The sequence below is a fragment of the Halichoerus grypus genome, chromosome 8, assembly GCF_964656455.1.
Source record: "Halichoerus grypus chromosome 8, mHalGry1.hap1.1, whole genome shotgun sequence".
Taxonomy (NCBI): Eukaryota; Metazoa; Chordata; class Mammalia; order Carnivora; family Phocidae; genus Halichoerus; species Halichoerus grypus.
Genome location: NC_135719.1, coordinates 10,753,677 through 10,779,299, shown reverse-complemented (window position 1 = coordinate 10,779,299; position 25,623 = coordinate 10,753,677). Strand labels below are relative to the sequence as shown.

The 25,623-nt window shown below is 48.2% G+C and overlaps 1 protein-coding gene across 3 annotated transcripts in view; it reads right to left on the bottom strand.

Moving 5' to 3' along the window:
- The window catches only part of SLCO3A1 (solute carrier organic anion transporter family member 3A1), a 301,035-nt gene that overhangs the window by 219,555 nt on the left and 55,857 nt on the right, over positions 1–25,623 (bottom strand). For all 3 annotated transcript variants that reach the window (XM_078078924.1, XM_078078922.1, XM_078078923.1), the window contains exon 2: positions 16,040–16,505. In XM_078078924.1, coding sequence (XP_077935050.1) covers positions 16,040–16,505 — 466 coding nt within the window. The remainder of the gene's footprint in view (positions 1–16,039; positions 16,506–25,623) is intronic.

Sequence of the window (25,623 nt, the reverse complement as noted above, 5' to 3'; positions counted from 1 at the left end):
GGAGAAAACTCATTTCTGAGTGCCTGGAACATGGTCTGCACTCTCCCAGTGGAGGCTTCTCGCCGCCCACAGCTTTCTAAGGCAGCAAGCTACGGGACCAAATCTTCCACCCTGACTTTAAATTAAAGACCTATTTAGTGCTCATGCATTACTTGTTTAATCATCTCTAGCGGGAGTGAAATGCATTCTTAAGAGAATACGCTCGTGTTCTGTGTGATGAATAGCAATTTCCAACATTGGCGCATGCGTGTACACACATACACACACACACACACACGTGCACACACACAGGGTTAGGTGGCCCCTTTCAGGCAGGCCCTATGTGATTCACAGGAAGTAAACACCATCTCCCCAGCTGCGAAGGCTCACAAGTTTTAAAAATGCTTCCCCCAGACATCCAGTTCAGAGACATCACCTTCCTTTCTGAGCCAAGGCGAGAGGCTCTGTCATGTTACTTGACCAGATGATGCGTCACATCAGGGAACAGCATCTGACACCTCTGAAAAACAGAGTTTACGCAAGTCCTTGCTTTGAGAACATGCAGAATGTGGTTTCCTTTCTCTAACAGCAGCTATGGTTTGGAAGATGGTGTGTCTCTTTGCAAGGCACTGAGTCATTACTCACACTTGTAAAATATTCCTGAGCACGTTTGGTGAATATTTTCCAACTCAGCATATACAAATGCATGTGTAGGTTCCTATCAGCCTGGTGTCTCATCCTGCCCTCCCTGTGTTTCAAGCTCTTGGATTTTATGACAGTTGCTGGTAGAGTTTGCTGGGAAGCAGAGGAACACAACCCTTGGAGAAGGAGCCCCCTTGGCTCGAGTCCCCATGCTGTCCCTTACTGGACCGGTTACCCAATCTCTGTGTCCTAATTTCCTTCCATAAAATGCAGACAATAAAACTTAAAGAACTGCTTTGAGAATCACACTGGATAATATACACAGAGAATTCTGCCCAGTCTCTGGCCCACAGAGTGTGCTCCATAAAGGTTTGCTGATATTATTATTACTCTTATGTGCTGGTGCTAGATCTGATCCATCTGTGTACCCCCAGCGCCTTGCACTGGGATTGACACATGGTCAGCTCTCAGTATTTGTCAAATCAATGCATGAATGATATAGAGACAATTAAATTTAACATGTCTTTGTTAAAAAGAAGTTATTTTAAGTCAAAAATATACAGTACTATTATTTTAAACCTATGCATTATTTTAATATACATAACCATACTGTCGTTATTCACTGGGCATATAATGAAATTCAGTTAAATTCCATGCAGAGGCTTTGGAAATTTTGGAACAAAGGTTCCAGAACAATGCGCATCTCTTCAGGTTCATAAATGTTCAGAGCCTGCTTTGGAGCTGTGGCAATATGGAGACTTGGACACAGATTGGATTGGGCTTAATCATCAAAGGTAGACACACTCATCCAGGGGAGAGGAGGAGAGGGCCTGGCCCGGCAGTACTCAGGGGTAATGAAGAGAGGACGGGGGGCAGACACCAGAGACCTTCAGAAGCCATGATCAGTAAGAGGTGGTGGCTCTTAAATGCAAGGTGTGGGAGGTCAGGGACAAGGTGAACCAATGACAAAGCCGATTTGGGAGAAAACTTAAGGAGGTGAATTCTGGACTTCCTGAGCTCCACACCACCTTAGGACACCCAAGTGAAGAGCTTTTAACAAGCCAGAAATACACGGGACACAGATGTTCACAGCAGCGCTATTCACCCTTGCCAAGTGGTGGAAGCAATCCAAACGTCCACTGAGAAATAAACAGATAAACAAAATGTGGTGTAGACACACAAAAGGATTATTATTCAGCCTTTAAAAAGGAAGAAAACTGTGACACAGGCTACAGCATGGAGGAACCTCGAGAACGTTACGCCAAATGAAAGAAGCCAATACCAAGAAGACAAACACTGTAGGATTCCACTTAGAAGACGTAACTAGCATAGTCAGACCCCCCCCTGCCCCTGGAAGACAGAGAGCAGAAGGGTGGCGGCTAGGGCCCAGGGGCTGTTTCATGGGTGCAGAGCTTCAGTTATGCAAGAGGGAAGAGTTCTAGAAAGCTGCCGCACAATAGGGTGAATACGGTTCACGCTACTGAACTGTACATTTTATAAATGGGTAAGACGGTGAATTTTAGGTTAGGCGTTTTTTACCATAATTTAAAAATTAAATTAAAAAAAAAAAGCAAGCTGGAAACAGGGATCTGGAGTCATGAGCCAGAGACACTCAGCCTCCCAACTTCCCCTAGGCACTAACGTTCCTAGATGGAACGCTATGTGGCTCGCACCCAGCCGTCTGCCCTCTGAACCCGCCCTCCACTCCCCCACGTGGACCAAGAGGAGACAGTCATTTGTCTGCAGGCCACCAAAACAAGCTCACGGGACAGCACGGATTAAGAGTATCTGCCGGGAAGCGCGTGGAGCTGCCTGGACATCACATCCTCCGGGATGGCACAGGATGCCTCTGCCACTGTGTGACCCATCAAGTCACCACTCCTCCTGTTACCAGTTCGTTTCCATGGACCTTCTACTCTGGAAGGTCTTCAGGACGCCACTGGGCTGGCCCGTCGGGCTGCCGATGACTCTCCCTTGTTAAAAGGCCCTGGGAATGAGTATTTCAGCTCATTGATCTGCTTGTTCTGTAACCCTCCTTGGTCACCTGTTCCTCCAAGATCCATGAAGCCTTTTTCTATTCCACCTTCTTACCATTTTTGTCCCAGCTGTGGCCTTGTGGGGTAGAAGATCACGACTGCCTTGCAGAGCAAAGCAAGCCAGCGTGGCCCAGCCCGGGAGTGAAAAATCCCCAAGTCCAAGTTGTGTAGGAACAATGACTATACACCAATTAAAGGCTGTGGGGCCTGGAACGTAAACAAAACCGTCTGGGGAGTGTCCATCACTTTACTACGGGGGACTGTGAAAATATCTCATGTGGTTTTTTTCCTAGGAACAAGGCTTTATCTGATGAGAGTTTTAAAAATTCCCACAGAGAAGCCAGGCCCTGAGCACCCTACACCCAATTAACCTCCCCTAGCCTAGACACTCATCACCATTTCATACTTTACTGCTAAAATCGGGAAAAGTTCCAGATACTTAGTATAGCAGAGAGAGGAGGGGGGAGAGAGATGTGTTTGTAAATAAAGAAGTAGCTGGGGCACCTGTTTGGCTCAGTCGGTTAAGCATCCGACTCTTGGTTTCAGTTCAGGTCATGATCTCAGGGTCCTGGAATCAAGCCCCTCGTTGGGCTCCACACTTAGCGTGGAGTCTGCTTAAGATGCTCTCTCTCCCTCTGCCCCACCCCCCCACCTCATGTTCTCTCTCTAAAATAAAATCTTTAAAAAGAAATAATGAAGTAGTTGAGTGAGGCCACATTTAATACTAAGTAGGGCATGCTTAGGGTCCTCTGTTATCCTGGGGGGCACAACAGTGTCTAAGGATGAGGGAGGGGGGCATATGGTGGAAAACACATGGTCTTTGGGATAATGAAGACAAGGATTACCTTCCGGGCCTTGCCACTCACTAGCTGTACGACCCTGGACAAGCTGTCTGACCTCCCCCTGCCTCGGTTTGTTCATCTGCACAATGAGAACAGCAACCCCTGTCTCCCTGGGCTTTAGGAGGTGGGAGTGAGAGACCACAGACAAGCGCCCATTCTGTCTGTTTTATATCAAGGACACCATAAAGGAGAGCTAGCATATCCAGTGCTGCTCAAGTCATTATTCAAATCCACGTGTGCTTGACGCACTTGTCCAAGTAAACAGACAGCTTAAATTTTCTTTGTGACCACAATGGCTCCTAAAATTAAACACTTGCTCACAACCACTAATGAAGTCGATATTAAAAAATAAAATAAAAGCACTGATGCAGGAGACATTTTGTTCTTGGTGCTGTCCCCATGGTTGCTGTTTTTTTGAATCTTGTCCTTAGCCCCAGATTCACAGGTATTAATGCGTGCTTAAGCCAATCCAGTTGATCTGGTTGGATCAAGGCAAGGTTCCTTCCCCACCGATACAGACTGGGGTAGGTGAAATAATTTAGATCTAATAATAGACACCAATGGGTTTCAAAATGTTCCAAGTGTCCATGCACAATTTTAGAATCTATCAGATCCTTGCTGTGCTAACGAGGCCTCTTGCTGGGAATCCACATTCCCTTTGTAAACGCCATTAGCAACCCACAAGGCAGGTGGGCAAACATGAATGTTCTTATGGTAATAATGACTTGGGCAGAAAGGGAGGCCCTGGGAAATCACACCCACTGTGCTACGTGCTTAGAACGTTAGAAAGGGAGAAAAGCATCTCTCCCCCAAGCCCTGTCCCCCCACCATCCCGTACCTGAAATAGGAGGCAATGGGAATTGGTAAAGAAAGAATGAAGCAATGATCCCAAAAAGCGTGGGAGGAAACCTTTTGCCCATACAGATTTTGCCAAGTTCATTCGCATCCCCAGACGATTTTTGGGGGTCCCTCTGTTTTTAACTGCCCCAAGAGAATTGTTCTTAGGAAGAACACATGGAAAGTTTTGACTTTGAGAGTTCAGATTCCATTAATGAACCAAGTGCATTTTTAAAATGTTTTTGCTTTTAGAGCAAAAAAAAAAAAAAAAAAAGTTGATTTTCCTATCTGTGCATCAGTTCAAACCAGCACAGAAATTTGCTGAATATTACCCAAAACACCCACAGTTAGGCTGAAAGAAGGGATGGAAAATTTTAGCCCCAAAGGAATTTTTTTTTCGGGGGGAGGGGTTTGAAAGGGGAGGCACAGGAGGAGGAGGGCTGAGAGGATGTCTCCAGAGTCACTGGGAACACATTCTGACTTTTCACCCACATTGCCTGAGTGAGTGATGCTCCAAATGCTTCCTGTTGGAAGCACAGTGGCTCCCCGGGGAGCAGATCAAGTTGACAGCTGAACAGTGAACAACATTCCATCTGTCACTCCGTACAGCCCATCACCTCAGCTATCTTGATTTCTCTTACCCCAAGCTGCGCATCATCAGGCTCTGCCCCACATAAGGACTTTGTGTGATCTTAACCTTTTTTTGGGTCATGAACCTCTTGAAGATGCCAGCAAAAGCTTGCCCACAAGATTACACCCACCTCTCCGTATAATTTTAAGAAGGTCACGGATCCCTCCCTGAAAGCACATCCAGGAAACTTTCATTTCAAGCAGCCCAGTTAAGTAGCCCCCCATTTCTCTTCACACTCTTAAAGCAAATTCCAGAACCCCAGCTCTAAAGACTACACCTGTTTTTTTTGTTTTGTTTTGTTTTTTTAGGAGTGACCATTAGCCACCTAATGCTTTGGTGGGTTCAGATTTTCATCTGCATGGGAACAAAAACAGGCATGTGCACATGCGCGCACACATACATGGCTCGGCAGGAATGAAACAGCCAAGCCGAGTCACAAATGCAGCATACTCATTTAGCGTCTTCGCTCCCGACCACATGAAGCCATTCCAGGGAGTTAAGGTCGCTTTAGCAACTGCGGTGAAGGAAAGGACCCAGGGCTGGTTATGTGTCTTCCATTCAATAAACCCAACACCACTGACTAAGAAATGGACATGCCGGACACTCTCCTGCCCACATACACGATTTGCCATTAAATGTTCCCTGCTCCTGCACAAAGCCTGCCTGCCAACAGGTTATTTTTAAATGCTTTGCTTTGAGTGGTTACGGAGAAACTGGAGGGGGCATCACTTTCGGGCCTCTAGGTCCCTTTCCTGTAACTTAAATGCTATGAAGTAATGAAATGAAAAACTAAATCAGAACTTCCAACCTAACCCTTTTTATTGAATGTATTCGGTCAGTTCTTCAGGGTACCATGGGTGAACACCTTGGTATCAGAAAAGAGCTAATTCTGTGATCAGAAGACAACAGCCCTACAGGTACTTCCTTGCCCAGGAACACTAGCCCTGTGGGAAGGCGCGTGGTCAAACCTTAAGAGGAAAGCAATCCATCCAACTCTTCCATGACCTGACAGGGCATCCAAGCCTGTGGACTGCAAATGTTGTAAAAGACAATTTATGTGCTCAAGTCACTGGGATTCCAAGGGCTAGAAGCTCGCTTCAGGCATCGCTGGATCCAGGCAGTCCTCCTGCCTTCTCTCTCCCCCAGTCTACCTTCCTTTGTGCAGGCTTCACTCCTATGTCCAGATCTCTGCACATGGCAGCAATGACAGGCATCAGCATCTCTGAACATTGAGAGCTTACAGGTAGCACTCCTGGAGAAGAAAGTGACCTCTGTCTCTGAGCCCATCTGTCAAACCTCATGATAGACTCTGGTTGTCACGCTCCTTGGGCCAATACTTGTACACGAGAGACCTTCTCTGTGTCGTGGTCGGCCGTGCCTGGACCACATGATCATGTCTGCAGCCCTCGAGAACCCCCTCGGGGAAAGGCAACGTTCCATCACAAAAACAATGTGTGGGACAGGCAAAAAGCAAACATCCACAACGACTCTTCCATGAGGCATTTCAACACAAGAATCCTCCAACAATGAAGAGCTCGCTTCCCACTTTAGAGGAAGGCCATTAACCTCTGATGCCAGGGTGAATGACAGCAAATTGCAACCCTCCCCAGAAATCAAACCCTTCACACAGCTGCTCTCTCTGAATGCTTCTTGCAGGTGAAAGGGGGAAAAAACAAAAAAAAAAAAGGAGATAAAGCCAAGATTATTCTAAGGTCAGAAATAAGTAAATAGTCTACAAATAAACTAAAGAATATGCACGCTATTCAGGAAAATAGCTCAGAATCTTTTATATTTAACAACAAAGCCTGTGGTACAGTTGAAAAGAAAAATGAAATGAATCTGCTTTCACCAGTCGGGTGCAGTAAGAGGTTGGTGGTAAAGAAATAATGAGCCTTTGAGGTACGACACACACACACACACACACACACACCACACACACACACCCGTGCATCCTTCACCCTCCCCGTGAATCTTTCTGTAGGTCCGTCTGAGGCTAAAACCTCTGGTCTTACATCTGGTCCATCAAACACAGTAACGCTAGGTTCTAAAATCTCTCAGCAAAGATGCTTACATACAGGAAAACATCCGCAGGCCCCAACCAGCTCCAAATGGTACTGGCTCCTGCCTTCCAACACTCCCTTCAGGAAACTGAGCGGCACTTGTCTTCATCCAGACATGCTTAGCTTGGAGAAATCGTTCCATTTCTTTTCCACTCTGGGATTCCCATTCTTAGGAGGCAAGAGGCAGAGCCTGGGCCAGAACGGCACCCCGAGAGGTTCAGCAGCAGGCATTCACTCTGCTCTGTTCCATTCTACCGCTGGGTCCTGTATGTGTGCGCGAGCCCCCATCCCCTGCCCCAACCCAACGCCCGCATCACTTGGAATCACAGGAGAGGAGGTTATGTATCCGGACTATGGCATCCATGACGTGCAACTGCCTTCCTTACCACCTGGCTCCCTTTCTTGTTTTATTTCTTTGCCATTCAAAAGGTGAACACAACGCAAAGAGCAGAGTCCAAAATGGCAAGCCACCGATGCATTCGAGCTGGCTTACATGTTGACGACTCACAGAGGGTTTTGGAAGGTGATGTCGACGAGCTGGCACTTTGGTCCACTTGAAAGACAGACTTCTGGTCACTCTTAAAAATCAGAAGATTTGGGAAGACAGACTTTGCATTCCCAGGGAAACAAATGGCAGAGGATGAAGCAAGAGCCCTTGGTTCCCCAACCTCCATATAGTCTGCTGTTTGTCATCTGCTCACTGAGCCCCTGAAACAATAAGATTGCTCCCGAGCAGATGTGGGAGAGGGCTGCAGAACCAATACTCCCGGGGGGCCCAAAGCCTCTTTCAGGACCTGCTTCTGCCTCACTTATTTCTCTTCTGGAAAAAGTCACAGCAAGGCAAAGGGCTGTTTTTCCAGCTCACATCAAATCCCCTGCACTAACCTGAGCTTTTAAACTTTTCAGTAGATATGGATGTGACTATAGCCACAAAGATGTTCACCACTCACATGCCCAATGAGCACATTCCAGCATTTCTGGATTAACAAAATACCCTGCAGTTATCTTAACCAACAATACATTAATTTCACATCTGATATATTAGTAAGTTTACAATATGTCAATTAAAAGTAGGTTTACATATAGTATGGTCTTGACTAAAAATACATCCAAAAGAAAAAGGCTGGAATTAAATATACCTAAATACTGACGATAATTTTCTATATGCACCTGGATTAGAAATTATTTGCTTTTGGGAGGGATGGGGTGACTGGGTGATGGACACTGGGGAGGGTATGTGTTCTGGTAAGTGCTGTGAATTGTGCAAGACTGTTGAATCTCAGATCTGTACCTCTGAAACAAATAATGCAATATATGTTAAGAAAGAAAAAAAGAAGAAGAAGAATGTAGCAGGAGGGGAAGAATGAAGGGGGGGAAATCGGAGGGGGAGAAGAACCATGAGAGACGATGGACTCTGAAAAACAAACTGAGGGTTCTAGAGGGGAGGGGGGTGGGAGGATGGGTTAGCCTGGTGATGGGTATTGAGGAGGGCACGTTCTGCATGGAGCACTGGGTGTTATGCACAAACAATGAATCATGGAACACTATATCTAAAACTAATGATGTAATGTATGGGGATTAACATAATAATAAAAAAATTAAAAAAAAAATTATTTGCTTTCTTATATTTTGGTTTTTCCAAGTTTTACTAAAATGAGAATACATTCTTTTGAAAAATGGAGACAATATTAAGAAGCAATGTAGGAAGGAAACCCAGAGAGCTAACAAGTACATCACGTGGCCATGGTCATATGCTGCGTCCTGACTTAATATGGACCATATCACCTGCTGCCTGGGGCCCTGCTAGCACTTTACATACTTTAAGGTGAGCCACAGGAAGGGGTCCGCAGGCAAAGAAGATCCCTACCGATTTAATTCACTACTGAAGAGGTTGCTATTCTTAGGTCTACGAGGTGGATTATGTCCCAAGCTGAAAACCAGGATCCAACTACCCTTGTCAAGAGACCTGCCTGTGTGTTTCAGTAAGTCATGTACTCCCGCCTCCCTTTCTCCACCTGGAAATGGAAAGGACAGGACCATAAAAATGAACAGGACCGTGTTAATCGATCTCCACCATGATACCCGATGCAAAGGATACCAAGGCAAAGCCCTGCCAGGTAGATCCCAGCCGCCTTTTACTGCTAAGGAAACAAGCTCAAATCAACTGGAAAGGTGTCCAAAATCCTGGTGGCAGGTCTGTGGTGGAGCCAGGATTTGAATCTCAAAACTGTCTAACTCCAGAGCCCACGCTGGGAGTCTTGCCCAAGGTCACCCAGGCAGTGAGCACAGAAGTGATTCCATGAACCACAGGACATGAATTATGAGCAGCTGAAAATGAACAAGCATCATCCAGCAGCCCAGGCAATACGGAAGCACCCGGTAAGAGCCACACGCGTGTTTCCCAGCACATTGCTAAACACACGGAAAATGGCATGTGACCAGCAGCTGGGGAGAGGGGGTGGAACACGGCCCAAACCAAGTGACCAGTTTTACAGTGTCATTTATTTTAGAAAAAAATTAATGAGGCTAACTTCAATATCAATGAAGTTGCAAGTATATAATGAGCTAGGCTTGTTCTCATGAGGGAGAGCTTTTTAATTATTTTTTCAGATGAACTACAGTCACAGTGTATTTGATCCATACCCGACCCACACTCTTTGGAGAGTTAAAACACATTTTACCCAATGTCAAGTTAAAATAAAAACTCATCAGAAGCAAAGTAACTCTGGGCTCCCACGGCTCTGACGCAAAGGTGGGTTCGCTCTGCTTGCCGGCTGGTATCATAGTGACCTTTGTACTAAACAAACACTTGGCAGATGAAATCGGAGAATAATTCTCTTTGCATCAACTGGAACACAGAGGGCTCCCCTGGGTTTCAATATAAGTGATAAAAAAGAAAACAGGACACATCGGTGTCTCGTGTGTGTGCCGCCCGACTTGCAAGCCATTGCTGTGTGTACTGGGGCAGTCTGCAAGGGTCCCACTCTCCCTGGGTATGCAGAGGGCGCCCATGGGAAGCCTTCTTGAAGAATCGCTTTCCTCTAGCCAGCTGCCATTCTACCGAAGACTTCTCTCTGTCTCAATATCCACCTCTGTGTATGCACACACCTGTGCATGCGTGTATTATTATCACCTGTGTGTTTGCCAAACACACTCACACGACTCAGAATGATCTGGTTTCATCTGGATCCCATTCTGCATTTTGAGGACCTCATGCACATGTAATAAAATTGCACAGAACTATACATACATACACAGACACAAATGAGTGCACAGAACGCTGGTAAAATCTGAATCGACTCCATGGACTGTACCGATGTTAATTTCCTCGTTCTGATACTGTACTACAGTTATGTGCAATGTTACCATTGGGGGAAACCGGATGAAGGGTATGGGGGACTTCCCTATATTTTGCCACAATTTGTGATTCTAGCATTATCTCAAGTTTTAAAAAAAAAAAAAAAAGCTCCATCTTCAAAAAATTTCTTAGGCACCTATAAATAAATAAATCACAACAATGCAGTTCCTTACAGAAAAGTTGAGACAAAAGATGCAAGAGTCTTGGCTCGGTCTGGTACTGGCCCCCTTGGTACCAGTTAGGGGCTGAATCAGGTCCCCCCTCCCGTGCCCCCAAAATTCCTATGTTGGAGCTCCAACCTCCAGGACCTCAGCACGTGACTGCATTTGGAGACGGCGCCTGAAGAGGTAATAAGGTTAAATGAGGTCCTATGGGTGGGCCCTAAGCCACTCTGACTGGTGTCCTTATAAGACATGAAGAGACCCCAGGGATGGGTCCACACAGAGGAAAAACTCTGTGAAGGCAGGAGGAGGGGCAGGTGCCGTGTGCCAGCCAAGGAGAGAGGCCCTAAAGGAAACCAACTCTCCTGACCCCTTGATCTTGGGCTTCCAGCTTCCAGAACTGTGAGAAAATATATCCCTGTGGTTTGAGCCACCCTTAGGACTGCCTTAACAAACTAATACAGTATCCATGTCCTGCCCACCCCAGTCATCTGGTTTTGTCCCCTGGTAAGGAGCTCCCGAGCCCGTGGCATCCACCTTTAAGAGGGAAATGGTGGCTCTCAAGTGTGGCAGGAAACCAAATCGAGGAAGGAACAAAGGTCCTGGCACAGAAGAGCTAAGCAGCAGGTAACCAACCCTTCCCTACCCATGCGAGACCGGTGCTCCACTATCTGGGGAGTTATCACAACACAGAAGACTGAATGCAAATTTTCGGGGTGAGCCCACTGGGCAGAACCAAAAGCAGCATGTGGGAAGCTGTGAGGAGCCAGATTTCTATCACAACAGAAGCACAAGTGCCTAATGGCTATCATGGTTCAAGAAGGGAATGAAGAGAGGTGTCTGGGTGGCTCAGTCGTCAAGCGTCTGCCTTCAGCTCAGGTCATGATCCCAGGGTCCTGGGATTGAGCCCGGCATCAGGCTCTCTGCTCCACGGGAAGCCTGCTTCTCCCTCTCCCCCTGCTTGTGTTCCCTCTCTCGCTGTCTCTGTCAAATAAAATCTTAAAAAAAAAAAAAAAAAAAGGGGGGGGAATGAAGAGCCATGTGAGGGGAGGGCCCCTGCATTGCTGGAGACAGGGAAGCAGAAGGCAGAATACACCAGCTGCCCCTGCCTAAGAAGGGCCAGCTCTAATCTGCACCCACCCTGGAGAAGGCTCCAGAACCCCACCCTGGACTGTTAGCCTGGACCACCCTCCCCTCTCCCTCCTCCTCCCACATCTCAGGCTGTGACACCCACTCCTCATTCCGATCCCACCTCTCCCCTCAGCTGTGAGGCACCCTGCGTGCTTTCCTCCTTGCTGGCTTCTGTGATTTTTATTTCCTGAAGCCTTCACGCCGTCTTGTGCGATGCCCTGACTTGTACCTGACCCCCTGGACCATCCACTGGCCCTCTCCCCACAACCCCAGCCTTGTGACAGATCCCAGATGAACATGGGAAAACCGCTGCCCTCAGACCTGGAGTCCAGCTCCATTCAGCTAAGTTCTCTCAGGCAAGTCCCTGAACCTCTCAGAATCGTGTCCCTGTCTGCCTCATTTACAACAGCGAACACTTTAAAAAAACGCATGTCCAACAAGAGAGGGCATTAAACATCACAGGACGGATCCCCAAGAGAGTTGTTATGTTTACAGCGGTAGCACCATAGACTAGTTAGTAACATGAGACAACGTGCATCAAATATTGAGAGAGATGTTTGTTATAAACACATTTTTAAAGATTATTTACTTGGGGGAGGAGGGAGAGAGCATGCACACACACGAGTGAGTGTGGGGGGCAGGGCAGAGGGGGAGAGAGACTCTCAAGCAGACTCCCTGCTGAGTGTGGAGCCCCACACAGGTCCCAATCTCAGGACCGCAAGATCATGACCGGAGCCAAAACCAAGAGTCGGACACTTAACCAACTGCACCACCCAGGTGCCCCCGAAACACATTTTTGGTAGAAAAGCATACCAACGCAGAAAATACAGACATTATATAATCATAAAGCTAAGAGTAGTGCTTCTTTATTCTTTCTTCATACTTCCAAAGTTGTCAACAGTGACATACTTTTTATGTCATACTTTTTAACTAGGAATAAAGTTATTTAAAAAAATCTCTACCACTCTCGTTTCACCTTTTTCCTCCTCAAAGAGAACAAGGTTACAGTCAACCTAATGAGGGACACAGTGAGTCCATCACATTATCCTACTTACCCTCGCCTACAATACGACGGGCCAGGTTTTGAACTTGGAGAAACAGAACAGCTAAGAACACGGAGCTCATGGGAGGTCACATCATGGGCCAGAGGCTCACTGAGGAGACTCCCAAAGGGGTGACTCTTGGACCCTGGTCATGCCTCACATCCAACAGTCTCCACTGCCACGCTGCCCCATCAGTCCCGCTCGGAAGAAAGAGTGCCACGTGCCACCCACAGGTCATTGTCTAGCTGCTCGGTGAGGCTTGGCTCCACGTCATATGGTTGTGAAAAGCCTGCCAGCAGAGCCATGTCCCCATTCAGCCGCTTTTGTCCCCTGGTAATGAGCTCCCTTGGCTCCCTCCCCGTGCTGGAAAGGGGCAGCTGCAGAACGGTGCAAGCCAGAGAAGCCCCTGGGGAACGGCCCATCCAGGAACTCGGGAGCTTGGCAGTGGTCCGGCCACAACCGTCCAAAGCCAACAGTCATTTCAGTGGACAATATCGGCTGGACTTGAGATGGAAGGCTTCCATGTCCCCCTCATTCTAGGGTCCATGACATGGCCACTCAGGAGCGCACACACCCCAAGACTGGGGACCCAGGACTCGCACACCCCAGGGGCAGGTCTTGTCGCCAATGGCCTGTGGACACCCAGAGGAAAGGATCAGCTGTGAACAAGTCTGTGGTTGACAAAGGAAGTATTGATCATCTTTTCCATCTTCAACCCACACTCACATTTTAGGCATATGGCCAGATGGCTGGCTGTGGGCCTCTTGCTCTTCACCAGCTTCACAGGTGATGGAAGCAGGGGACACACAGGCTATTCCACCCCAATGGACACGCATCTACACAAACAGTCCCAGCGCCAGTCCCTTCAGAGTTTCCTCCTCTCTGCAGGCAGGTATAAAAGGCCGTAATGCAGCAGGCCCTTCCAGTGGGTTCCCCCATATACTTCCCAAAGCTTTAAGTGGCTTCAGGAACTAGCTCCCCATTAGAGGAGATAAATGCTACAATATTCTTGTGATCACAAACATTATTTTATGTCCTGTATGATAAATGAGTGAACCAGTTATATTCTGCATATACTGTGGTCTTCCTAAATCGCTCCTGGAGAATCCCAAGCATGCACGGGATAGTAAGACCACATATTGAGCTGATCTCCCCCAGAAGGCTTACTCTTTTCTTCTCCCTGTAAACACGTACCCATGAAACCAGTTCAGAGGCACTCAGAGAGCCCATCTCAACAGCTATGTACGGTCATGTTTTGGAATTTGCCTGATGGACCAGCACCGAGAGGTCCATGCGCCACACAGACATTTCCAACTCTGTTTAACTATCACAGAAGAAAAAAAAAAATGGCACCCAAGTAGAAATTTGCCTGAAGCATTCTTCCTAACAAAGACTCACAGCAAATCCCATGGTCTCAGAACTGGAGAAGGCCCTCTGCCTTTAACGGTCAGCCCTACTGCCCATGTGTCCACCTGCCACACACAAAACCAAAGCACCTCCTCACCCTAAAGCTTTGCACACACAAACCAGGTCCCGCCCACTGCAGGGAAAGACCATGACCTAACTCAGCAGGGAAGACTTCCAGAAGCAGGTTCTGGGCCTGCTGCCCTGGGCAGGAAGTCCCAAGCCAAGGTGATTCAGCACTGACAGGACTTGAGAAAGGATTCCGGGGAGGAATTTTTCTGCTGGATTCTATCATCAGAGACAAGAACTTGGCTATTCATTCCCCACTTCCTTCTCTGTGCTTTGATTTATGTACTTTCTATGACTACTACCAGAAAACAGCTCTCCCAGGGTCTAGGGTGACATCAGTCAAGTCCAAGACCAACGATCTGGATGGACCTCAGGAAGCTATCTGGCTCCATACTGTGGCTCATGTCCTAGTCTGTGTCAGACTCACATGGAGTGGCTGTTGCTCAAGCTTTAGAAAGAACAAAATGTAAATGATGTCCTTAGTACCTTTAATACCCACCCGGACCACATGGGGAGAGGGCCTGGCCTCAGCCTGGGATATCTTCTATGTTGGGTTCCACATCGTAGTGGAAGCTAAGTCACGACCAGGCTCCAGGTGATCTACCCCTTTATAGAGAGGCATACACTCTCCACCTTTCTCACCCTAAGTCTGTTCTCAAAGAACAGGAAACCTACATTTGCAACGTATTTGTCCAACAAAAGCATGTACTCCATAGGTGGGACAGAAAGCCACTGAGGAAACTCAGCATGGAAGTGTATAACTATTCCAAACCCTCCTAGCTCAGAAACCTTGGGCAGTGTGTGCTAGAAACTCAACAGGTACAAAGCTTTAGGTCACATTCTGTTCAAATTCTGTTTTATCCTAAACCTTTGTATTGTAATTAACAGTGCTCCAGGAACAAAACGTTTCCACAGGAAGAATTACCTCTTCAGGTAATTCTGTCAAAGCTCAGCACTCAGTGAGGGGGGATAGGTCTTTACAATCCAACTGTTTGTGGGAGGCCAAATTACTTAGTGAACAGGGGACGGAGATGCTCGGCAGGCCCTCACCCTACAAATGGCCATACGACAGTGCCCCAAGGCAGTGACAGAGGACCCCCCGCTTGTTGTAAGAAAAACTCACACTTCGAGGTTGCTTAACCTTAGACCCATGAATGGCTTCCATCTTGCCAGTTGAAAATATCAGAAGCTAGGATGCAAAATAATTTTTGAACAACTCACATGGACCTTATTCCTTCCTAAATATCCAGCTCCCGCGTATACCCTCATTGCAGAATTACCAGAAGTCACCAACTTTGAATGATACCAAATGCTGAAAAGACAATCATCTCTCCCCCCTTTGAACTTCAACAGGACAATGACCAGATGATCATTTCGATTATTAAAAACTGGGGTTTCCAAGGTGTACACCCCAAGTATACCTTGGTGGCTAATGCCAGAGAGCTCAAAGTCCACACACACGTGAAAAGCAGGTAAATACACGTTAAACCCATCCTGACCATGTCTTCCCATTCATAGCTTCCTAATGTCCTAGCAAAGCCAACCTCAAACTCCACTGCGTATTGAAATCACCTGGGGAGACTTTTTCAAAAAAGCAATCCACGCGGGTCACACCCCAGACCAACTACACTGGATTTTCTTGGGGCTACAACTCAGGCATCCCCATTTTTCAAAGTCCCCCCCCCTTGCCCCCCCACACACACACTCACACACCCGGCAGATGTGCAGCCAAGTCTGAGAACCATAAAAAGTCCACGGGCCCACCTGGCCTTCCTCTGTCAAGGCGCCCCGGTTACTACCAGAGCATGGAGCCCAGGGAAGCGCGCGGGCACCGCCCAGCTCCTACCTATGTAGAGCGAGGAGTCCTTCCTCCGCACGTGGTCGTCGATGTAGGAGACGCCCAGGGGCTGCACGGGGGTAGCACCGATGCCCAGGAGCACCTGGGCCCCAATGAGCAGCAAGTACATCATGTTGGTGGCGGTCCGGCTGCGGCAGATGAGGTCCGGGTCGGGGCCCTGGTCGCCGCCCGAGCCGTTGGCGGCGCAGACGTCGCGGCCCTCGGCGCCCCAGCGGATCTCACCCGCCTCGTACTTGTACTGGTGGGTCAGGAACTCGGGCAGCGCCGACAGCAGCGCGCCCAGGGCCATGACGATACCGCCGCAGCCGATGAGGCGCGGCCGGTGCCCGCGCGCCCCGAAGTAGCTCACGAAGAGGATGAGCGCCAGGTTCCCGATCTCGAAGCTGCTGGCGATCACGCCCACGTCGGCGCTCTGCAGGTTGAACCTCCGCTCCAGGGTGGTCAGGACGCTCACCTGCGGGGTGCAAAAGGAAATCTCAAGGCCAGTGCTAACGCACACCACCCGGGACGCAGCCCCCTCCGGCCTCGCGGTGCACCTGCGGGCCCGGCCCTTGCCCCTCAGCGGGGTTTACAGGACCAGGATGCAAAAGGCGCCTGTGACAAGGGACTTAAACCTGAAGAGTCCAAAAAATATTTACTTAGTAGGACAACCCTAATTCGATGGCTAAAGAATTAACTTTCCCAATAGCAGGGAAGTTTTTTCTTGGCACCTGTTTCCATCCTGAAAGGTTCTGCCTGTATTTGGGAAACACAACTTCTCCTTCCCCACAGGTGGCCACCATCCCTTAGGGCTCAGGTGTCCTGCGCAAAGCCCTGAAGTCCATTTTCACATGCTCCCAACGACACCCTATTTAGAAAGTCCATGCTGGGAGGGCACAGGGGGCCAGGGGATTTTTACTAGGAGGTTGGCAAAGCATACCTGAAGAAAAGAAAACAAAACCCTACTTGGAAAAATGGACATGCTAGATTAGTTCACTGGGATAATCATTAGCTCCGTTTCCTTCTGGAAATTTCCAACATACATTTCCCTAGGCCTTCAAATAAATACATCCCCGACTGTTCTATGCCCTGCAGCCCTGCCAAAGTCCCTTGGATGGAATATTTTTAAGACTTTCCCCACCTCTGTATTTTAGTCCACCCTTCATCTGTTTAACAAATATTAAACCTCTACAGTGGCTTGGCAATGCCCTAGACACACACCCACACAGAGAAAAAAAGGAAGAGATGACACCTGTCCTTAAGATGCCACCTAGCAGACAGACAGACATGCACAACTATATCACAAAGTGACTGGATATTACACTCATGCTGCAGCCATCACGGGGGCGGGTCAAGAGGAGATGCATTATATTAGGGCTTTTGAGCTAGAGAGAGAAAATGCAAATAGCTCTCCCTCCTGTTGTTTGCAGGTTAGGGTATCACCAGCAAGGTAAGAGTCCCCATCATCACGGGAGGTCCGATAGCCCGAAAGCCCTAGCTGGGCAGGTTAAGGCAACAGTGTGAGCAAAAGTTGGTGGCATGACTTAATAAAGGAATGGAAAATGGTTGGAAAGGTGGATTGGTGACAGATTCTAAAGACCTACAGATGCCACCCTAAAGAAATTAGGCAATCCCACGCAGTGTGATGGAAAAAATGCAGAGCACAGAGAGAGGAACACCTGGTTTGAATCCCAGCTGTCATTCCCTTAATTAGCTCTATAATGTCGATCAAGTTGCTTCACCTGTCCCAAGCCCTGGTTTCTGTGAAGCAGGAATAGGAACATCAACCGGGCAGGATGTACAAGAAAATTCGAAATAATGAAAGGTCCGCTAGCACAGACCTGCCTTTCCCTTCCTGGCAGGAGAGTGCAGGGAGAGGAAGCAAAGCAGAGGGGTGCAGAGCCAGGACTCCGGAGCCAGAACGCCTGGGGCCATCCGGACTCTGTGACCTTGCACCGTTCACCTATGCTTTCACTTTCCCATCTATAAAATGGGATAGGAGTGCCAGGAGCCAGGGGTCAACAACATACAGGAGTGAATGCTGGAAAGGGCTATCTATAACCATTGTCATTTATCTGTGGGCATCGGGCAACATCAAAGCAAAAGATGCTGGGTGTGGCCATTGTGTGGCAAATGGACCGACAGAAGAGTGGAGAGAGGAATGCCAGCGAACTATTATCGAGAAAAGAGAGAGGAAAGGCAAAGTCAGTACAGTGGCGAGAGAAATGGACAGGATTTGAGGCTTGTGGAAGCCGAGTTCTATCTCCGGAGACTCTGGGCCGTGTGCTGCTAAGGAATGGGAAGGAGGAGAGTTATGTGGATCTAGCCTTCCACCAAACGTGTAAATCCGTGCCCCGTTGTCAAAATCCACGATCCACAGCCTCCGACCATGTGCACACACAGCTATACCTGTAAGGATTAGCAGGTCTCTATGTACCTTATGAAAAAGAACAGAGAAGCCAGGTGATTCCTCCCAACCTCATCTTCAACCCCACACGTTGAAACAGCCTTCTTCAACCCAGTGGTTCTCAAAGCTACCTTCAGACTGGAAGCACTTGGGAAAAGCTTGAGTTCAGATGCCCGGTCCCTCCCTGAGTTTCTGACTCAGCTGGTCTGGGGGGCAGCCCGGGCCCTGGGATTTTGTTACAGTCCCCAGGTGATTCGGCCTGGGGTCAGCAGCACAGCGCTAATGCAAAGGCGCAAAGGCACCCACTACAGTGGTCTTGCCTTCAGCGCTGGCCCCAGGGGGGCGAGCTCAGCAGAGCAGCATTCTAACACTGGTATTGGCGACAGGACATCTGTGTCCCCGCTCTGTTGCCCACATTCCAATTCTGACTCCCGTTCCCACTGCACTTTCTAACCAAGTCAAGGCCAGCTCGCAACTCAGTCAGCCCTCATTATGTGGCTAGCTAATTTCTCAAACACCAAGTATCTGCAACTGTCAAGAAAAGAAATTTATTAGCCGGTCTGGTCTCATTAAAATGGCTTTCAAAGACTCCCAAGGAAGTTCTTTCTGGAAGGTCTGGGTAGGAAAAACAAAGGCTTCATTTATTCGCTCCTTTGTAACACCCAAAAAAGCATGATGGGACCAGCGCTCTAGCAGAGGCTTGTAATAAGTAAAGCTGCGTGGGAGTGAAGACGACAGCCTATCCACCTGGGAGGTTGGGGGGCTCCAGAAGGCTTCACCCCAGCTTTTGTGCTGAGCCTTGAGAGATGCCCAGAAGGAGGCTGGGTGCAGGAAGGGAGCAGGAATATATCCAGGCACTAGAGTCCTCTCACGCAGCCTGGTGACCTCCACAGGAGGTCAAGGACAACAGAAGCGGGATGGTAGCAGGTGGGAAGGGTTGGAACAGAAGCCGTTTTCTATTCCTGCCACGAGGCTTAATGACATACATATTAGGCGGCATATCTGAAACATGACAACAGTGCTGTTCCGGCAGGTGTGACCTGTCATAAAATATCACACAGGTGTGGACGTTTATGATGACAGATAAGGACGGCGGGGATAGAGACAGCTGTGGGCAAAACAAAATATAATCAGCTCTTCTAGAGCGAGCTGACGTCTGCGCCTGCAACCCCTCTTGTCCTGCCTCAATCCTGCTCTTTGCAGAGCAATCCACAAGGGGTGACAGGAAGTCGTAGGGTCTTCACCTCCTTGACCTGTGACCTGACAAGCCCCAGGGATGCCTCTGAATCAAGCATTGGGCCCTGCAAGCATTCTGAAAAGACGCTTTGTGGATCAATTCGATCAGAGGCTAATGTCTTCACTCACTTGAAACACAATTTTGAGGGGGCGCCTGGGTGGCTCAGTTGGTTAAGCGGCTGCCTTCGGCTCAGGTCATGATCCCAGGGTCCTGGGATCGAGCCCCGCATCGGGCTCCCTGCTCGCCGGGGAGCCTGCTTCTCCCTCTCCCTCTGCCTGCCTCTCTGCCTGCTTGCTCTCTCTCTCCATCTGTCAAATAAATAAATAAAATCTTTAAAAAAAAAAAACACAATTTTGAGAAGATGAACTAATTAAGTATGCATGAGGCCATAAAACCCACTTGTGGCTTTTATGTGGCAGGGAACAATCCAGCAATGCAAAAGACGCATGCTAAACGGAAAGACTGTCTTTACTTAATGGGTAACAGGACTGATGAAAAACATCTTGGTAATTAGAGACGAAGGAGCCGTAACTCCAGGAGGTAAAGTGCCCTCACCCTGTGCCAAGTGGATATGAAGTTATTATTAAAAGAATGCAGTATTTATCAGGTCTCTACTACCACGATTCAAAAAAAAAAAAAAAAACTTGCATTTCAGAATCTCTTGGAGCACTTGTTAAAAATACAGCCCCCCAGACACTGAGAGGTGACCCAGGGGCCAGAGATTCTGTAAGACTCCAGGCGTCTTGGATGCCCAACTAGGACAGAAAACCACTTCTATTCCAGGGGTCCACCCACGTACTCACCATCAATCTCGAACTGTGCTCCTTAACCTCAGGGGCAGCAAAATCACACGGAGTACATCACCACCGCATTCCAACCTCAGAGTTTATGACGCCTCGGGGGTCCGGGGCGGGGGGGAGGGGACTGGGAATTTACGTTCGAACCTGCTCGCAGGTGATGTTGATGGTGCTCAGGGGACCACGCTTTAAGAACCACTGGTCTACTGGCCTTCCTGTCCTCAACAAACCTACCGCTGCTCAAGACTGAAGAGTCTGTTTTTTAAATAGATACGAGTGGAAAGCACTCCCTCATTTTCGGCTCCTAGAGATGCACTCACATGGGCCAACTGGGATTGCCTTTGTGGGAGGCTCACCTCTTAGGGTGCCTGAACCTAAGGGGGTTCAAGGGGGACCCAGCCCAAAGGGAGAACTTCAGCCCATGCCGTCATAAATACCCTAAGACAGGAGGCACCCGGAGACCATGGCCACGTAGAGATGAGCCCTTCCTCACCTTCAAAAGCACGGAGGTGATCCGGAGCTCACTGAGTAAGAAGAGAAGTTCGTAGGAGCAGAAACCAACAGTCAAGATAGCCCCCAGGAGCCTTCCCAGAGGTCTGTCCATTTTCTTACTCTGGCTGGGGGCGTGGGGCCTGAACTGGAATCACCTGGGGAGCTTCTGAAAACACCAGTACCTGCCCCCGCCCACCACCACCACACCAAGACTCTGATATAATTTGTGAGAGCTGGGCCCCAGCGTGGGTATATTCAAAGCTCCCAGGTGATTCTAAGACACAGGCAGGTAGAGGTATGTGTGTGCACAGATGCACCGCATGGACGCGGCAGAGGGGTGTGGATGTTCACCACAGTGCAACGTGTTCATCCGGGTGCGGCATGGGAGCAGGGAAGCCTCGAGTCCCAATCTGCCTTGGACAGCATCTTTCGGAGCCTGTCTGCCATCATAACAATACCTGCTTGAGTGAGCATTACGAGATCACGTATCAGAGCAGTGGGCACACAGTAGGTGCATCTAGAAGTGTTGCCTCATCACTGGTGCGCATGCTCTGTGTGACTTCCAGGTCCGTTCCAGAGTACCCGCTCCGTGGCAGGTGCAAGAAATGTGACTATAATTGAGAGACCATCCCTACCCCGTGGGAGTTTATAACCTGGGGAGGGCAGAAAGAAGCAATCGAATAACAAGACAGCCTATTATACAGGGGAACAGAGTGGCGGAGGGTACAAGAGAGTGAGAGCATATGTTTGGTTGCATGTGAAGGAAAATATACCCAGGATTCTGGGATGCAACAAGGATAAACAGGGGGTGATGGGGGGGTCACAACATTCCACGAGCAAAGATCAATGGGGGTGGGGGGTACAGTTCAGACCACCCCTGGGGTAAGGTCGGGGGGGGGGGGGAGACACCTTTTGGCCTCAGAGTAATCAGAAATAAAACAACCATGAAGGCCAGGCTGAGGGTCTGCCCTTGATCTGGAGGTCAATGGGGAGCCAAGAGAGGTTCTTGAGCAGGAGCAACATTATCCAGGCAGTGGGGCATAGCATGGAGTGAGAAGAAACTGCCAAGGCAGCTATCTCAGCAGTACCCGTGGGAAGTGAGTCTTCAGCAGGGTAGTGCTGGTAGAGCATCAGAGGATGCCCCTGGGAGAGGAGCCGGAGAAGGCAAACAGTGCAGAGCGTGAACCAAGGAAGGGACAGCAAAGGACCTCGGAGGAGTATCCCCTTGCTCCATCCGGAGCCATGTGAGGGCTGAGAGCGCGGGAAGGCTGGGAGGAGCCCCGGAGTGTGGACAACCTGCATCTCAAAGCACGTCTGTCTGAGGGGCAGGGGATGTGACAGAGGGCAGCAGGTCAGGGAACTTGGGAGGAAGCTTCACCTTTAACCTTTGGTGCCCAGCAGCAGGGCCCATGTCAGGGAGCAGATGCAGAAACAGTCTATGTGAAGCTCACCCTAAACTACAGTCACATGGAGCATGACGTGGAGTCCCCTTGCAGAACAGGGGGCAGCACACTTTTTCTGCAAAGGGCCACATAGTACATATTTTCAGCTTCCGGGCCACAAGGTCTCTGTAGCAACTGCTCACTCTGCCATCTTGGCACAAAAGCCACATCCATAGGCAATATGTAAACAGTGGGCATGGCTGTGTTCCAATAAAACTTTATTAACAAAAACAAGCAGTGGGCTGGATTTGGCTACAGGCCACAGATTCCCCCAACTCCTGCTCTACAGTTCCCGAGTCAATCCAGTTTGGGAGATCATGTTATTCCTATGCCTGGCAATAAAAACACTGGCCATTTACAACAAGTCTGTGAAGCACTCCTCTTGCCGGCCCAGGAAAGTCAATCTAGGCAAGCCTTGAATGCAAGTTTATTAATTGCGTGAAAGTAATTTGCAAGGCAACTTCAGCTTCCTGTCTGATGTGCCAAGGGCATGTCTTCTTGCAGTAAGGAAGGGGATGGTGTGGGAGGGGCTTAACCACGTAAGCCCAGACAGCACCGTCCTGTGAGCAGCAGGGATCTCATCGGGTAAATGAGGCACCTTGTGTGGTTTTGTTTTTCATCTGAGCAGCGGCTCCTTGGAGCACGTAATTTAGGGCACAAGGGAAATGCCGCGCACAAGGCATTCACTTGTGAATTCCAGGATGTGACGTTTGCAGAACCAGGTAACAGAAGACAACATCTCCCGTGATTGCCCCGGTGGCAACCAGATCCCTCATCTGCCTCACAGGTCAGCCGGGGAAAAGAGACATTTAGTCAGTGCTGCTTCATTTCTGGCAGATGATTTAGCCTGTATTATGACCACATAATAAATGGCCGTTCTCTTCCAACCATTGTTCTCAAAAAGCAGAGTAAGAATTACATAGAGAATCCCTGATTTAGACATAACTCTGGCCTTCAGCCCCCACCAAAATCCTATCAGTATGTGTGAGGGGGCAGGTGGAAAACACGAGAGATTTAGGGAGCCAAACATTACCTGTGGGACCTTAGGCAGGGCATTTAACACACCTGCAACTCGCTTTCCCCGTCTGTAACATGGAGATGAAACTCCTGCCCTCTCAGCTTGCCACGGGTTAAACTGAAGGGGAAATGTTCTGTACGATGTTCATCACTGTAACGGCAGTTATGCCTGGGGTTGCAAATATGCAACGTAGCTTTCCCCTTCTGTGCAGCAGTGTCCTGGGAGCCCATCGACTCTCCCTGTACCTGGAGCAACAAACTTTCCTCTGATCACCCTGAGTGAGAGTCGCCACCTGGCTCTCCTTAAGCCTCACTGGTCTCTGCTCTAAGCCTCTGTCTCTGCCGTTCCCTTTATCTTTATTATTCACCTCTTTCTCAGACTACTTTTCCCTCTACATCCCATTTCTTAGTTTCTCTCATCTCTTCTGCTACCTCTGTTCCCTAAATGGCCCTAAAGTACAACAAGAACACTTTTTATTGCTCCTTATATGTAGCGAAATTTTAATTCTATGAGAATGTGTAACACCTTAGGATTCTCTTCTAAAACAGAATCTCCAGATTTAATGGCCTCCTACTTATATATTATATATATTTCATCATTGATTTTTCTCTCTAGCTCAGTGGTCCATCATGGAAATACAAAGATTCTCCATCTCTGCTGGGTGCAACTAATAGAATGCTCTTCCGCTCTGTTACTGAGCTTTACAGTCATTACCAGAAATGTCTGCATCTGGCTATTATTACTAATTTGTGTTTAGCACCTTTTATAACTTCAGTCATTCTTTCAATTCACAAATTACGTGCTGCCCGGTCTCTTCTATTAGAGAAACTTCAAGAACAACAGGAGTTAAATGATTTCCTCAGCATTCAACAAAAACGTTTAGCAGACCAGACACAGTCTACAGAAAGAGATTTCTAACACAATAACAACTTAGGCATCCAAATACTCTCCCAGGCAGAACTGTTTTCACCGAATTAGACTTCTCTATATGCCCTAGGGCCCAGGCTTACCGTCAGCTGAGTTGAAAAACCCCACACTGAATACCTGTGCCTTACAAAGGCCTAAACCAGTGGCCGGAGATACCCTCAACCAGCTCGCAGAATCAAGGAGATGGCAACTAGGAAAATAAGCAATGATCACAAAGGGTGAACGAGTTTCACAGCACAGTCAGTACCCAAAGAAACAGTGTAGTTAGTACCCAGTACAACGGGAGGAATGTGGCATCATGGTAGGCTCCTGAACAGGGGTGATATTAATTACAGCCATCTTAAACAGTTATTAATTACTTGAGATACAGTACCGAGGGCTTTACATACATTGACATATTTATTCTACACTAGGATTCCATGAGGTAGGTAATACTGATAGCACAATTCTACAGAAAAGGAATTGGACACTAGAGAAGATGCCTATTCTGCTGATAGCCACAAGGCTAGGGAGCAGAGGGAGGAACCAGGACTGAAGCCCAATCACTGGCCCCACACCAGAGGGATGGAGCACCCCTCACCCTGCCTCAGTGAGGTTCTCCCCACCCACATGGTTCTATTAAGTAAGCAGATGGGTTGTATTAAGTAATCAGAGGCAGCCCCAAGCCATTGGTAACCAAACTTACTATAAAAAGCAAAAAAAGGGGCACCTAGGTGGTTCAGCCGGTTGAGCGTCAGACTCTTGGTTTCAGCTCAGGTCATGATCTCGAGGTCATGAGATCGAGCCCTGCATCAGGCTCCATGCCCAAGTGGAGCCTGTTTGAGATTCTCTCTCTCCCCCTTCCCTCTGCCCTCCCTCGTGCTCTCTCTCTCTCTGTAAAAGAATATTTAAATTCTTGTCAAAAGTTTCGTTATTGTTTAAAACTACGTGGGGTGGAAAAGAGCTTTGAAGTCATATATAATTTTGAAAACCCTGCACTGAACAAAGATAAACAGGTTTCCTTACTACTAGACTTATGAAAGATTTCCAAATGGTAACATTCCTTGTTAATCATCCATCAAAATATATAGTATGTAGCATTTCTTGAAACTCTTCTATCCATTTTTTTTATATACTGAACATCCCTTGAAAAAATATATATATACTTTCAGAAACATTGGGTTAAGGCTGATATGAGAAATGTGTTTTAATTAAGTACTAGAAAAAGGTCTGCTGCTCTGAGGAACTAATTTTTTGGCTTCTCCCAGCCTCGCTACCTCCAACCAAAGGCTAT